The sequence below is a fragment of the Acomys minous genome, assembly GCF_964271855.1.
Source record: "Acomys minous genome assembly, chromosome: 2".
Lineage (NCBI taxonomy): Eukaryota > Metazoa > Chordata > Mammalia > Rodentia > Muridae > Acomys > Acomys minous.
In genome coordinates this window covers 117310561-117326530 of record NC_140484.1, presented here as the reverse complement: position 1 = coordinate 117326530, position 15970 = coordinate 117310561, and the positions used below count along the sequence as shown (strand labels likewise).

Below are 15970 nucleotides of genomic sequence, written 5' to 3'. Positions count from 1 at the left end.
TATTTCATTGAGATCAAAACACTGGTATATAAATGTAGGACAAAAAGCACTGAAAAGCAAGGTACATGTCCATCTCTTAGGGAAAGGTGAATGTATAGATTCTATAATCATTGGATTATTAGTCATTAAAAAGTTAATTGGATCTGTGCCATTTGGTCTATGCCAATTTCAAAAAGGTTTTTTGTTTTTGTTTTTCGAGACAGGGTTTCTCTGTGTAGCCTTGCCTGTCCTAGGCTGGGCTGGCCTCAATTCACAGCAATCCATCCGCGTGAAAAGAATTTTATCAAATAGTGTTTCTCTATTTCTCTGTGTGTAAGAAGTATCACAGATATCATTATTCCCCCTGGAAAAAACCCAGCCCACTACTATCTAAAACACTTGCTTATGATTATGTGTGTGGAAATGGAGAAAAGCAATGACCTGGGAGTGAGCAAATCCAGAGGAAGATAGGAAAGCAAGCCTGTATCTAAGAAGAAAAAGAATCTCCATGGCCAAGCACGTCCCATTTATGTAATACGATTCATACATGTAGAAGATGCAAATAGCCATCACAATAACAATCTTAAGGGATAATTAAATTTAAAGATAACGTGCTAGTTGGTAAGTACTCACTACCTCTTTATTAACCTCTCAGTGTTGGTTAAAATGGAAAAAACTCTTTACATTGGCCAAGGTTCAATTCATACTGTTTTACTTGTGAGAAATATACATAAATGTTATTTTATGCTTTTCACTAATGTTTATTTCCATGTTCATTTTGTTACTTTCACTTTCCATTTTTAGCCATCACCTTTATTTTGTATATAAGTAAATAATATGAGACTAATAAAAAAATTTGGAACAGTTAAAGTTAAATCCACAAACAGCTAGCAGTGTTCAGTTGTGAATTGTGAACATGGTTGCCTGATATCCTCTACTGTTAAGCATATTTGCTCAGTAGACTTAGTAATGTACTGTTAGGTTTTAGAGAAAAATATTTAAATTATTGTTAATTTTTAATGAAAATAAGCATAATGCCTGTCAGTATGTTGTGTACATGTGTGTTTGCTAACTGCCATTCATAAAATGTTTTATCTAAGCTAGTTAGCTTTCTCTTAAGTCCTTAATTTGTTGTTGAGCTATAACTTAACTGCTATGGCATCTTTGTTCTCTCACCTTGCTCAGTTGAAGCTGTGTTTTGTCTCTACTTACATGATGCTGGCCTTTTTCCTGACTCCTTGGCGAGGTCTGCTTATGAAAGGACCTGAAGTCAGTTCTAGTTAAACACACAGAAATCAATAATTAATATAGTCATTCTGTGTAATGACTAAAAACGTTGCATTTTACTTTCAACCAGTTTCTCCTGCCTAAAGTAATTTGTACATACCTCTTAAATGCTGACCTATTACAGTAGGAAAGGGGTCAACTAATATTTCTGACCGTAGCTATCTTAATAGCCCCTTTCCCTCACATTCTTATTAGGCATATTCTTCAGCCTAAGTCACCTCAGGGTGGAAATGAGGTAGAAATGGCAGAAAAGTTTTTGGCTTTGTTTGGGTACAGAGTTCTACATGATAAACTCCCTCTCTGCTGTTGAAAGTTCTTACTCATGCTTAGCTAACAACTGGTGAGCTGGCATTTCTACTGTCTGGACTTGGCAACTATTTAAAGCTAATTCTTTATTGTAGATTCTTTACAGTTTCTTCTTAATTATTCCCTAATTATCTTTATGATATTACTTATTAATCCATGTTATAATGTTACCATTCCAAATAAATACCATCATAATAACAGATGACTCTAAAAGTTAGTAACTTAAAACAACACACCCTTTGCATAGTTTCTGTAGATGTGGATCCTATGGCTCAGCGTCTTCACGAGAGCACAGTTATCTTCAGGCTTGATAGAGGATGGGTCCACTTTCAAGACACATGAGTGGTTGGAAGCATTCAGGTCCTCATGGTTTGTTGACCTAAGGAGTTAATTTCTTTTTTGGCTTTTTTGAGACAGGATTTCTCTGTGTAGTCCTGCCTGTCCTGAAATTCAATCTGTAGAGCAGGCTGGCCTCAAACTCAGAGATTCACCTGCCTCTGCCTCCCGAATGCTTGGGATTAAAGGCGTGCACTATCACCACCCAACTAGGAGTTAATTTCTTCATAGCTGTTATTTAGTCAGAGATTTCCCTGTACTCCGTGCCTTGCAAGTTTAATATAATCAGTTCAAAGCACAGCAGAATTGTCCTGATTAACCTTAAAAGTGACATCCAATCACTTCTGCCATGTTTTACTCATTACTAGTATATAGCTAGATCTAGCCTGTACTCCAGGAAGATTAGACACAAAACAATGACTGTCACTAGGAGCCATTTTAAAAGCAACGTACAATTCTCATTCCAACAACATTCCTTGGATTACCTCATCTTCACCTTCTTGATACAAGTTTGTTGGCATAATGCTCTTGTGGACTGTGTACAGTTTACCCTTGTTCATTCAAATGCTGATTTTCTACTCCACTTTCTGGTTTCAATTGGACATTGAATTGTGATGTTTATTCTAAGTATCTCCTGTCTGAAGTATGTGTAAACATGTTACCATTTGTTCTCTGTGTTGCCAGTAAAAATCAACTAGCCAGTGCTGAGCAATACAGAGAATAAGGTGAGATATCCAGGTCTCTCACCTGGGGGAGGAGAAAAGGGAGGAAGAACAGGATGGAGCCATGAGGAGAAGACTGGGAAACATCAGGAGAAATTGAACTTGGCTTAGGAGATGACTTAAAAGCAAGTATAATGTGGGAAATCTGAATGGGAAGAAACTATACTAGCATAGAGGTTTAGGATGGAGTAATTTTTGCACAACTTTGTGCTGTAGGCTAATGGAATAGATCCTAGTCTCCCTGTGTGGTCATTTGGGTATAAAGCTGGTTAAGGAATAACCACTGATATTACTAAAATAAGAATTCAATATTAAATATTAATAACTTCCAACACAAGTATATGTACATCCTCTCAGTCATCTTTTTCCTGGTCATCATCTGGTGTTATCAGCTACCTCCCCTTTTACCTCTAGGTGGCCCTCTTGGACAGGATGTATTAGACTCCCATGCTGTGTCTTGAGGGTAATCCATGGCGTTTGGCATTCTTCATAGGAATTCCTGGCAATCACTCTTCATTCCATGCTGCCATCAGAGTAACAAAATGACTCTCTCAAGGATTTCACAGATTTGTGTCATCAAAATATCTAGAAGGCACATGTGGGAGGCAGAGACATGGGGATCTCTGTGAGTTCAAGACCAGCCTGGTCTACAAAGTGAGTCCAAGACAGCCAAGGCTACCCAGAGATACCCTGTCTCTAAAAACCAAAACCAAAATAAAACAAAAAAGATCTGGAAGACATACCTTAGGTTCTCAAGCGACCTCCTTTCTGTACGTTGAGATCTTTGGGGAAAAAAGAGAGCCCCAGCAGAGCAGATCTTCTTCAGCCCTGTCCTCTCACCCTTCCTGTTTGTTATATAGAGAAAAATGTACATGGATTTAGATTGCATTCTTCCCAAGTAAGTCATTATTCACCTCTTTTTGAGAATATGTTACCTTTTATTTTAGATCTTCAGCTAAAACTAACACTCAGATGTTGACCCCTGTCTCGTGATACTGGCCTTATTCCAGCCCTTTCATTTGTGATTATTCACCCTCAACTTTACTAACAAGAGCATTGCCAGCTAGCTGTTTGTGAATTTAACTTTTAAATTGCTCCAGTGTTTGTTACTAGTCTCATTATTTAATTTATACTCAAAATAAAGGTGATGGCTGAAGATGGAAAGTGAAAGTAACAAAATTAAAATGAAAATAAATATTAGTGAAAAGCATAAAATAATAACATTTCTTATATTTCTCACAAGTAAAATAATATGAATTCGACCTTGGCCAATGTAAAGATTTTTTTCCATCCTGGAACCTGATGAGGTGAAAGGACAGGTTAATAAAGATCAGAAAGGGGAGGACAGGGTAAGAAAAAACCACTAGATATCTCATTTGGGATTATGATAAATACCATGTTTGTTTGTTTATGTAGACAGTGTTCTGCCTGCATGTACACCTGCACGCCAGAAGAGGGCACCAGATCTCATTCTAAGTGGTTGTGAGCCACCATGTGGCTTCTGGAATTGAACTCAGGACCTCTGGAAGAGCAGCCAGTGCTCTCAACCTCTGAGCCATCATCTCTCCAGCCCCCAATACCATGTTTTTTAGATAACTTAAATGCTAATAGAATTTTAAATGAGGTATTTAAGTTATAATTTATAGGAAAAGGATAAATATAAAGAAGATTGGTATTTAAAAGGTACATATTATCAGTATAAGTTATTTTTATTTGGACTAGTAAAGTCCAGCAGTATAACCTTTGTAAGAGAGTGGCTTGACAACGAGAATAGAATGCGAACAACAAGCCCAAATTGAAAAGGTGTACTTAGATCAAACAAAAAGGTGACAGTATTGATGTGATTTATGTGGATTCATAAGTGTCGCAAGTAAAATAATTAACTTTATGTGGTCATCTTTATTGAAAATCTGTAGTGAGAGAGCACTGGCAGATCATAGTTAGGTTCTTTCCCCTATTAAAGTGTACCATAGAAAAGCTTGCCTATGGTTAGGAAATTTTCATTGGAAGAGGACCAGCTAAGAATCCTGCCTGGTGATCTGGAAAAAGAGAAGGTTGAATTTCTTAGAAATAAAGAATCATTTTTAAATGTATACTAAAATAAATAAAACAAAACCTAACACATAGGGATTGGACAAAACAAACAAAAAGGAAAGGACCTGGCATAATGGAACGTTTTCATCATCTGCTTGCCTTGTACCTGTGGGCCTGCTGGACACTGCACCTGGATCCCTTCTCTCCCCTCTCATTTCTCCTCCTCCTCTCCCAACATGGCACAGCTCAGTCTAGTCATGTCCACTCTGAACTCTCCCAGGTGTCTCTGCCTCTGGCTATGCTCTTCCTTTTATCTAGAGTGAACTTCCTCCACCATACCTAGGAGCAGTCATGTCCTTACTTTTCCTTTTTTAGTTTTGTTTGTTTGTTTTTTGGGTTTTGTGTGTTTTTTGTTTGTTTTTATTTTTGTAATTCAATTAGGAGTCATTTAACTGCATTTTTTTTTTTTTAAAGAACAGTATTGTTTGGTTTTACCTTGGGGTTCTGGGCTACCTAGTCTCAGGTGTAGTCACCCAAGGATGAGTTCAATCTTATGGAGCAGGCCTTAAGTCATTCAGATACTGGTTGGTTGCTCCCACAGTCTTTGTGCCACCATTGCCCTAGCGTAGTTTACCGGCAGGACACCACTGTGGTTCAGAGGCTTCATGATTAGTTGGTGTTTTATGTTTCTCTTATAGTAGCGTGCAGAATACCTTCATGTGCTGAGCATACTGGAACTCAATGTAGACACCAGGTCAACTTCTCAGTGTTCAGTAACGTGTAAATGTTGTCTTCAGCAATGAGGCTCTGCCATCAGTTTGTGGAGAGCAACCTAGTCTTGGCAACAACTCGGGTTATTTAGAGATTCCCACAGGAGCCCTTTAGCCAACAACTCAATTAGATGTATAGTAATTCAATCCTGGTACTGGAAGCTTCATTTGATGACAAGAGATGGCCAGTTAGGGCTCTGTCTCATTATTTGTGATTTTATTTATATCACCTTCATATATGTAAATATTTTATGAAGCCTCTGTCGTATTAGATTTCCACACTACCCCTCAGATGACCCATAATTTTAGCTGTCGCTCCCCTATTCCCTCCCACATTCCCTTTTCTCTCCTTGACTTGCTCCTCCCATTCCAACCCCATCCCATCCCATAATTTCCTTTTCCTAATGAGATCTACTTGCTCCCCTAGTCCCTTACTTTATAACCGACTTCTGCTTCTTCAGATTGTAACTGGTAATCATTGACTTAACAGCTAATATTCACATGTAAGTGAACACATGCCATATTTGTCTTTTTGGGTCTGAGATACCTCACTCAAGATGATATTTTTGGTGAAAATACATTTTTTTCATTCTGTAGGCTACTTTGTTTATATGACAGTATCCTTTGCCATACAGAGGCTTTTCAGTTTCGTGAGTTCCCGTCTATTGATTGTTGGTCTTAGTGCCTGTGCTATGGCGCTCTGTGCCCATGCCAGTGAGTTCAAGTCTGTTTACTACTGTCTCTTCTGTCAGGTTCAGTATATATGTTTTATGTTGAGATCTTTGATCCATTTGATCAAAAGTTGAGTTTTGCAGGGGATAAGTATGAATGTATTTGTATTCTTCTACATACAGTTGTCCACTTTGACCAAAGCCATTTGTTGAAGATGTTCCCCGCAGGGGTGTATTTCTGGCTGCTTTATCACAAAGCAAATGTCCATAGGTGTGTAGATTTATGTTTGGGTCTTCAGTTTGATTCCATTGATCAGTGTGTCTGTTTTTGTACCATTATTACTATGTTAATCCTACTGTTCCATGAGCATAGGAGATCTTTCATCTTCTGATACCTTCTATTTCTATTTCTTTTCTTTCTTTCCTTTTTGTTTTTCAAGACAGGGTTTCTCTATGTAGTCTTGGCTTTGTAGACCAGGCTGGCCTCAAATCACAAAGATCTGCCTGTCTCTGCCTCCTGAGTGCTGAGATTAAAGATGTGCACCACTGTGCCTAGCACCTTCTTCGATTTCTTTCTTGAATGTCAAAAATTTTATGGTACATGTCTTTCAACAGCGTGTAGAATTGGAGACTCCTACCAAAAGCTGTGTATAGTGAGGAAGAGTGTTCTCTCCAGTCAGATGGGCTTCATTGGCTCTGTCCTTAGAAAGCTTGACTAAATGAGTGTCCTTGGCACATGATAGGTTGTTTAGCCATTCTGTAACCATGCCCTGCATGATGGTGCAAAATTTGAAATGCATTGCCACTTTGTGTGTCTATGTTTGATTTTTCATTTCAAAAGAAAATGCAGTTTTGTAGCACTTATTCTACCCTTCAGAGGTAACTGGTAGTCACAATTCAGAATATACCCTTTTTGATGTTTTGTACCATTTACCATTTTTTAAATCTGACCATTTCTACCTATGCTAGTGTTTCTTTTGGTTGGAGAGCTTCAATGGATGCATTGGTTTGTTTATGTTTTCAGGCTCTTCCACAGGATAGATTGCTGGCTAGCATGAAATTGTGAGACTATGTGGGATGTTTTAAATCTTACAAGGACTGGTACTGATTTCTTAAACATTTGTAGTAACCCACATTACTTGTAGCTGTTTATGTTTTGTGCATTTTCCTGTACCCAGTTTTAGGCCCATGTCCATCTGGCTCTGCCTTTCCAAGTGCTGGGATGACAGATGTGTGCCACCACACCCGGCTTACTACATCTTGTTAAGAGCACAGAAAACTCTAAAAACCAATTGATGTTGGCACAGTAAAAAACAAATTCTGGTTTTATATTACTATTTCATAGCATCTTCATCTTTTGCCAAGTATCAAGACTCTATTCTTAACTCTTTCATAGTTGACATTATAGAATCAAAGCTTTTGCTCTTTAACCTTATCAATAAATTGTTGAACATTCCCAGCTTTGGCAAAATTTTAATGTTTTGTTGCTTATTTGCAGACTGTTCAAAGTTACTATAGTCCAAAGGAAATGAAATTTCCCCTTCCACAATCACCCTCCCACCTGCTGTTGTCCATTTTCCTCATTTACATTTCATAAAAGCCTTGGTATTTTAAAGACTGGCCTTTTCTCATTAATAAAAACTTATTGTATTGTCTTGTAAACACAGTTTAACTTTATGCTACAGATTTAGTATTGTCTTAGTATTTAACCAATGAACATGTTTCAAAAATTTAAATAACAGAAATTTGTCGTACTCGTATAAATACATAGCACATATCCTTTCTTTGCCCTCTTAACATAATAAAATAGATATTGCTCAACAAGTAAAAGTTAAAGTCAAAGCTCTCTATATTGAAACTACATTTGGGGCGAGGGATGCAACTTAGTTATTAGAGTGCTTTCCTGACATGCAGGAAGACCTGAGTTCAAACTTGGTAACTAGGTATTGGTGACTCATGACTCCAATTTCGGCTCAGTAGTGGAGATGGGAGGATCAGAGCTGCAAGGTCGTCTTTGACCATATAGAGTTTAAGGCACAAACGATACTGTCTCAGAACCAAAGAAAACTATATTTGGTAACCAATAAATTCATATTCTCCCTGAGAATTTATCCATTTACGCAAAGATTATCTGTTAGCTCAGTTTAATGCTAGAGGTGAGAAGAGTCCTTTAATTGGCAATTATGACTGATAATTCTTGTTACATTTTAAAAGTTGTATAGCAGGTGAGAACCCTTGCCGTACAAGCATGAGGACAAGCAAGCTGTACCTGTAACCCCAGCGTGGAGATAGATCAGGAGAATCACTGCATCCTACTCCTCAGAAAAACTAAAAACAAAAACAGAGACACAGTGAGCTCCATATTCAGTAAGAGACCCTGTCTTCTAAGAGCAAAGCAGAACAGAAGAGAAAGATACCCAGTGGCCTCCTAACCTCTGCACAGGCGTGCAGTTATATACACAGAAAAATATTTGTGAGGAGCCAAATATGACAGAGCATGCCCCAAATCTCAGCACATAGACAGCAGAGTCTAGAGGATATAGTAAGACCTACAAAGAAGAAAACAAAAACCCTTAGAATTGTAACTTGTTTACATTTCCCTCAATTTTAAGCATTTTGTGAAAGTGACATTGGCTTCATAGTAGTGTAAGAACTTTTGAAAGTTAGGATGTAATTCCTGTCACCACAAGAAGGCAACCCTGTCTTACTTTAAATAGCAGAGTATGCTTACACCACACCCCATAGTGATTCTGTTCAGGCAGAGCTGGTTTTGTATCAGACCAATCTAATGTATTCCATAATTTACTTTGACTCCTATTTTTTAAGTGCTGTGAGTTTCCAGTTACTATTAAAAAAATATTTGGAGGGGTAGGATGCAGTAGCTATTTACTAGTGCTTCCTTACAGAGTTAGGAAGACAAGGTTGCAGTGGTACATTTTTGCCATCTGGATACAGAAAGCCTGAAGAGGACTTTCATGTTAATAGGACACCACAGCTCTGCTACAGGAACCACAAGAGGCTGGCGAGTCTCCCCTGTGTGTCGCCGTCGCCTGGAGACAACGTCTGTCATGTGCTCGCTGATGTCCAGTATTTAAAAGTGTACATGTGTTGACCACTTCTAAGATTGTTTACAGTCAACAGACTCATTTTGGAATGTTATAATTAGAAAATTATAACATAATTTGCTTATATAATTTTCTTATTTTCAGAAATAAACTTGAGGCAGTTTTTCACACTAAAATGACTTGTTTTGATCATTAGGGGTGTGATTAAAACAGCAGCAGTAAAGAAATACAAGAAATTTTCTATTTATATAATGGTTGTTATAGTCCTCTAATATAAAATTTTTTTTACGAATTATGACAACAAAAAGGAAATTTAAAAGGGAGAATTTTTCTCCTTTAATGCCAAAGACCACACACTTAGATGTTTATATTTTCCTATTCCTTCTCAGTCCACCTTTAAAAATACAGTAATATATTGTAATCAATTACGAATATAAAGTGGTTTTGTTTTTTTCTTAACAAAGTCATGGATTTTTTTCCTTATGATAACAAAAATTGATAACCACGATTTGCTATACATAGATAAATGAATTAATCATTTTATGGGTGGGTGCTGAAAGTCCAAACAGCATGTCACCAGTTCTGGTGAAGACACTTTTCTATATCACATTGTGGTGAATGGTAGCATAATGGTAGAAGTGTGTCAAGAGGAAAATGCTACACAGAAAGTTAGGAAATGACAGAGTAATTTGGGAGTCAGGCTTTGGCTTTTATAGAAAGCTCACTATCAGAAGAAGTAGCTCAGGGATCCTGTGAGGGCTGCCGTGTTCTCTTCCCAGGACAACCTCCCAGGAGCTCCCAGCAGAGAACCGCGCTTCTTCAGCTCACTCCACTGCACACTTCCAGCAGCTGAAGCGTTGAGGGATACTCTCAAACCATATTTAAATAACAGCAGTAGGGATACAATTTTAAATAAAATTATCTCTTAGAGTGGCCAGGGAAATGACTATTGGTAGGAAACATAAGGGCCTTAGTTCAGATCCTAGTGGAATAGAAACAGGCAGATAGATCCCTAAAGCTCCTTGGCTCTCCAGCTTTGTGGAGTCAAAGCTTTAAGTTCAGGGAGACACCGTGTCTCAGAAAGTAAAGATAGAAAGCAATTGAAGAAAAGTACCTGATGTCCGCCTCAGGCCTCTACATGCGTGAGAAAAAACAAGAGATAGCCCCTAGGAAGTTTCATCTGTTGGTGAATAATTACCTCTAATGTATTTATTAGGCACCTGGTGTTAGGGATTCTAAACCGCCTTTCACAGCAGCAATATGTGTGTCAGGTGAGGAGATGAAGAAATTACAGTTGAGTAATTAGCCTAAGGTCACACAGCCAGAAAGTGACAGAATCATGACCTGTACCCATATCTAACTTTCAGAGAAAAGCATGACTAGCAGGTAGATTTACCGTGTTACTGAATCTTAAATTTCAGAGCCTCTTACTTGTAAATGCAGGGGTTGAACTGTTGAAGGTAGACTTGGAAAGCAGTATTGTAACTAGAAACCATTTCTATATAAGTATTTTTGGAAATTGCTGATGATTTCTTGTGGCATTTTGTTATTGTAAACAAATACCCATTTTTGTAATTGAGTAATATATGTCCCTGAAAAATGGGAAATTGAGCCATCAGAGAAGACTATAAAAGAAAATAGTATGCGCCCAGCACGCAGGAGGCAGAGGCTAGAGGGCTGCAAGTTCAGCACAGCCTGGGCTACATAGTGCGTTCCGGGCCAGCTTCAGCTATAATTTGAACCCTGTCTCAATAACAACAGAATTAAAAACCATATGATTACAAATAATTCCAGGTAGTTTCATGTTATGGAATCATGAGACAAAGAGAAGAATGGCCTTTTTTTTTTTTAAATAAGGAGTCTAAGAAAATAATCTAAAGAAGTTTTCAACTTCAGCAGTACATAAGAACTGGTAGGTCTTCGGAAGAGTTGACTTGTTTTTATTTTCTAAAACCCCACAAGTTGTTCAGATACATAACTAGGAATGATACTTGTAGCAAAAAGCTCTAGAATCTAGAACATGGAAGTGAAATAATGAATGTGCATCTTTGAGGCTTACATGAACGAAGAGAGAGCCTCACCATGGCTCAGACCAATTGGTGCATAATAATGCATTGTTAGCTCTCATAACTCTCCTATGTTGAAACATGTTCTAGGGATATGCATTTGTTATTGCTTTTTAAAGTACAGCTTTTTGACCAGCCACCGTGGCAGCAGTGGTGGCATGGGCAGGCGGTCTGGCCCTACCTCACCCGCCACCAAGGGGTGGTGGAGGCCAGGCTGACCAGCTCAGTTACCACCCAGGCCCATATCCAGGGTTTGAATTGGCCCACCCCAACATCCACTCTATCTGTGAGCGCTTGAGGGGCTGGTACTGCAGAACTGTAGCTGCAGGATCTCCATGGCTCTGGGCAACATAAGGGTATCCTAAAGGAGTCTCAGTGAGGACCCAGTATTGATGGTGTAGCAGGACCCAGAGGCCTTGAACCAGACCAGCAACTCATTGCAACAAACACTTGCATGTACAGCTGTTTGGGCAAAAGGGTACAACATGTGACATACTGCAGCTCGCAGTGTTGTTATGATGAATGGATGTGTGATGGAGAAGTGGGAAAGACAGAGCATCTGAGCAGTGTGTGCACGGCAGAACTGGAGACTTGACACATGGTGGATAGGTGAGCAGGCTGTCACCCAGTAGGGTCGGCAGGACTGCGTGCAACAGCCTCAGGCCTGGAACAGGTTGCCCATTTACTGGATTGGACCTCCTTGGAAGACCTCCATGGTCGGTGCCTTCTCAAAGAGGCCATGCTGGCCAGTGGCCCGTGCTTCAGCAGAGGTCTGTGTTGATGTTCTGGGGTGGTCAGGAGACCAGGCAGAGTTCCTTGGCGAGTGCTGATGCTGGAGACCAAGTGGATGTTGAGGGTCTGTGCTGTTGCCAGAAGCCATATGGGAGCCTAGGACCCATGCTCCAGCTGACTGAAGGGCAAGGAATCTGCTTTTACAGTGTTACCATGACTGCAGATGCACAGTTGAGAAAGAGGAACATAAAAGAGTTCCATCACGACCCCTACCTCCACTGCAACCACCGCCCCCAACCCCACATCTGACAAAGGTGACAGCCTAGAGAGGAAGCCATCAAGAAGAGCTTAAAAACCATGCTGGGGATGCTGAGGTGTAGCTCTCCACAGTAGATGGTGTCTGGCAGTGGTGTGGGTGGAGGACTCAGCTCCCCTTATGAGCTGGCCACTAGGGGTTTGACTGTGCTCCAGTGAGTGTATGGACAACACAAAATGGACGTGGTTTTTTCCTCTTTACTTCTTTGGGGGCAGGGTACAGACATGGGAGGACAGGGAGGTGAGCTCAATCAGATGCATAATGTTAGATTCCCAAGTAATAAAAAATTACATAAAAGATCATAGATGGAACTTGACAGGTAATAATCTATTACACATTAAAACGCAAAAAGTACAACTTTTGTTTCTCTGTTGTTTATTTCACTAGAACAGATTTCTAGGAGTAACTTGGTTAAATCAAAAGAAATGAATAGTTTGGGCTCAGTAAATAATAATGAGTAAAACCAATTTATAGTGCTAAGTAGGCCAAATAGTATTTAGAATAAAATAGTTTCAAATATTTTTTGCTAGGTTTGAGAAAAAATTATTAGAATTTTTATTATACTAATTTTATTTTAGATTATCATAACAATGTATTGTATTTACAGCATTATTTCATAACTGAATTTATCTTTAATAGATTGATGAACTCCCAGAGGGAGCTGTGAAGCCTCCAGCAAACAAGTACCCTATCTTCTTTTTTGGTACCCATGAAACGTAAGTTAACAAAGTAGCTTAAAATTTCAACAATTCTGATTTGACTCCACTAGATTATATACTTATCCATGATCTATACTATTTTATATGTTGTCAGTCATTATATCCATTTATAAAGTAGTCAAACTTTAGTGCATTTTTATTAATGTAAGGTGCATTAGTTATTTTTATACGCTATAACTAAATATGTAACAGAAGCAACCTTAGGAAGAAAAGGGTTATTTTGCTTCATGGTTTCAGGGCTTCAGTGTATCGTAGCATGGCAGGCATGGTAGAGTCGGGGTCCGCGAGGATATTTGGTAATGGGTTTTTACATGGTGGACTAGGAAGGACATGTAGAAAAGGCAAAGCAGGAACAGACATAGGCATAGCTTAAAAGGTCCATTTCTTGTGGCCTGTTATTCAGGCCTCACCTCACAAGGCTCCACAACTTCCTAAATTTGCATCACCATCTAGGGACTAAATGTTCAAACACAGGAGTGGGGGGGTGGGGGTTCATTTCAAATTCAAACCATAAAATAAGTTTTCATTCATAGAAGTCTTGATTAGTGAATGTACATCTTTGCTTTGAATGCCATTTCTGTTTCTGTATTAAGTGTTGGTTATCAACCCATGGTCTCCCTTTAGGGCACTGTATAACTCCTCTTTAGAGAAGCTTCTTCCACTAATTTTTTTAGGACAAATTTGTGTTCTCATTAGCTCTTTCAATTTTAGGCCTATAATAAATGTATCGCCTTTTAAAGATTTTCTAATTGTTTGTTAATAAATAGATTCAAGTAATATAGACATTTATTTCCTTCTTTTGCAATAATATAACATGGACACAGGTTAGGATGGATAAACAGATTTGCCCCCAAGAACCCAGTATTGTCTGTCAGTCCTTTGTGTTTCTCTTGTGTGCTTGTTTGTGAAGTCTCACTATAAAGACAGGATTCCCCGGCTTCTGCCTCCTAAGCGCTGTGGCTAAAGTCATTTGCCTTCACACCCAGCCTGCTGGCTTATTTTCAGAAATTAACATGCTTCAATTATACATATGCATCTTCCCAGGAGAGAGGAGGAGAGACAAATGGTAAGCCAGAAAGGCGCAGAGAGCACTTCTGCTTGCGTTCATCCTATTGCCAAGAACTTGTCACGAGGACACACACAGCTACGGCGAAGCTGGGAAACAGCCAGCTGAACTGTTCTAAACTATGGGAGAAGTAATCTGTTAATGAAAAAATAAGAAAATGGCACTGGGGGACAACTGACAGTCTTGCCACACTGTGACTATATCGTGTATTTCCATATGAATGTTGGAGAGTTTGGAGATCTTAGCTTACTGTTTATCCTCTTCTGACTTCATTTCGTTCTGGTCTTGAGAGCACCAGGTTAAAGTCCTGAGTGCAGATTTCTTTTCTTATATGATAAATAATTGTGTATCTTTCAGGAAATAAATATTTTGTAAGGGCTTTTTGGTATTGTTTTGAGTTTAGTTTGTTTTAACCTAGTTGTTGTTTTGTTTTTGCTGTTTGGTTTGGTTTTCTGGTTTTGTGTGTGTATGCCTGCATATGTGTATGTGAACTAGCTGCATTTCCTTAAACAGGCAAGAACTTTACAACCTAGCTATACCCAAGCCCTGTTTTCATCTAATAAGCCTTTTCTTCCTTATGTTGCTAGAAAGCTTAGAAATAAATATTTTACCCATAAATACATAATGTTTTGTGATACATACTTTATCTCACTCCTGACCATTTTTTATGTACATACCATTGTTCTGATTTTTTTCTGGTTGCATTTCTGGGACAAGGCAGGAGTTAATTTTTAAAATAAATTACACTTCTACTTTATGAACTATTTATTACTTTTATTCTCTTGGTAATACTTGTTTTCTAGACGTTCTGTAAGTCACTGCAAATAGAAAAGTACCCTTAAAGACCTGCCAGCTGGCACATGAAAACATTAGGCAGCTTAACCCACAGTTACTCTCTATGCATAGAATAATTTCAGAAAGGCAAAAGCCAGACGAATCATTCCTGTTAAGTTTCCTTGAAAGTGACCCAGCCATATACAGTGTCCACGTTGTTTGTCAAGTAAGACTTCATCCTACCTACCACTCAAAAACTTGATTAGCTCCCAGTTTTGTGTTTTGATCGTACTGGTTTTCCCTCCCCCAGCTCTTCTTGGACCCACACTTCTCTGTTCACTCAACTTTGTGTCTTCTCTTTTTAAACCATCAGGACCAGTTTGTGCTGCCTAAATATTCTTGGACGTATGGTCTTCCTGTAGTATGCTTGACTACCAGGGCTACACTTTTAGAAAAAACTGTCTTCTCATTATAGACAGGGTCTAACATAGCCCAGAATGAATTCAAACTCCTGCCTCCACTTCCCAAATGCATTAGAAAAGAAAAACTTCTTAATATCAGGAAACAACAACTCCAGCTTTCTTATTTCCATTCTGAAACCTTGACGGTAGCCTCAAATCTAGTTTCTCCATTAAAGGTTCTTTCCTAAAACTGAATTCTGGATTTGACTATTTCTTCACCAGCTGCATTGTTTACCCTGGCCAGGTTGCCGCCATTGCTTCCCTTCAGTAGCCATCTGCCACTTCTTGTTTACACCCTAGTCCCTAACCTTCACTTGGTTTCCAACACAACAGCCAAAATGATGCTATTGACACATCTCAGGATCTTTCATGGCTTCCCATAGTACTTAGTACCTTTTGTAGTGCCCTTTCAGGCCCTAAATAATCTGTGTCACTACCCTGTTACCTCTCTACCATCATCCCATACTGGTCAACTGTTACTCATTTCACTCCAGCTGCCCTGACCTCTTTTGTGTTCTCAGACACATTATTCTTTCCCATGTAACAGCACAGATGGTTCCTTCACCTCCTTTACGTAGATGTTCTAGTGATGCCTTCCCCAGTCTTAACAGCTAAATTATAAAAGTCATCCTTGGTCTATCCATCTGTGATGACTAGATTTAATTG

At 38.9% G+C, this 15970-nt stretch overlaps 1 protein-coding gene across 2 annotated transcripts in view; it reads left to right on the top strand.

Annotated features, from left to right (window-relative positions):
• The window catches only part of HDGFL3 (HDGF like 3), a 54757-nt gene that overhangs the window by 22529 nt on the left and 16258 nt on the right, over window positions 1–15970 (top strand). For both annotated transcript variants that reach the window (XM_084756298.1, XM_084756299.1), the window contains exon 2: window positions 12924–13000. In XM_084756298.1, the coding sequence (XP_084612424.1) occupies window positions 12924–13000 (77 nt within the window). The remainder of the gene's footprint in view (window positions 1–12923; window positions 13001–15970) is intronic.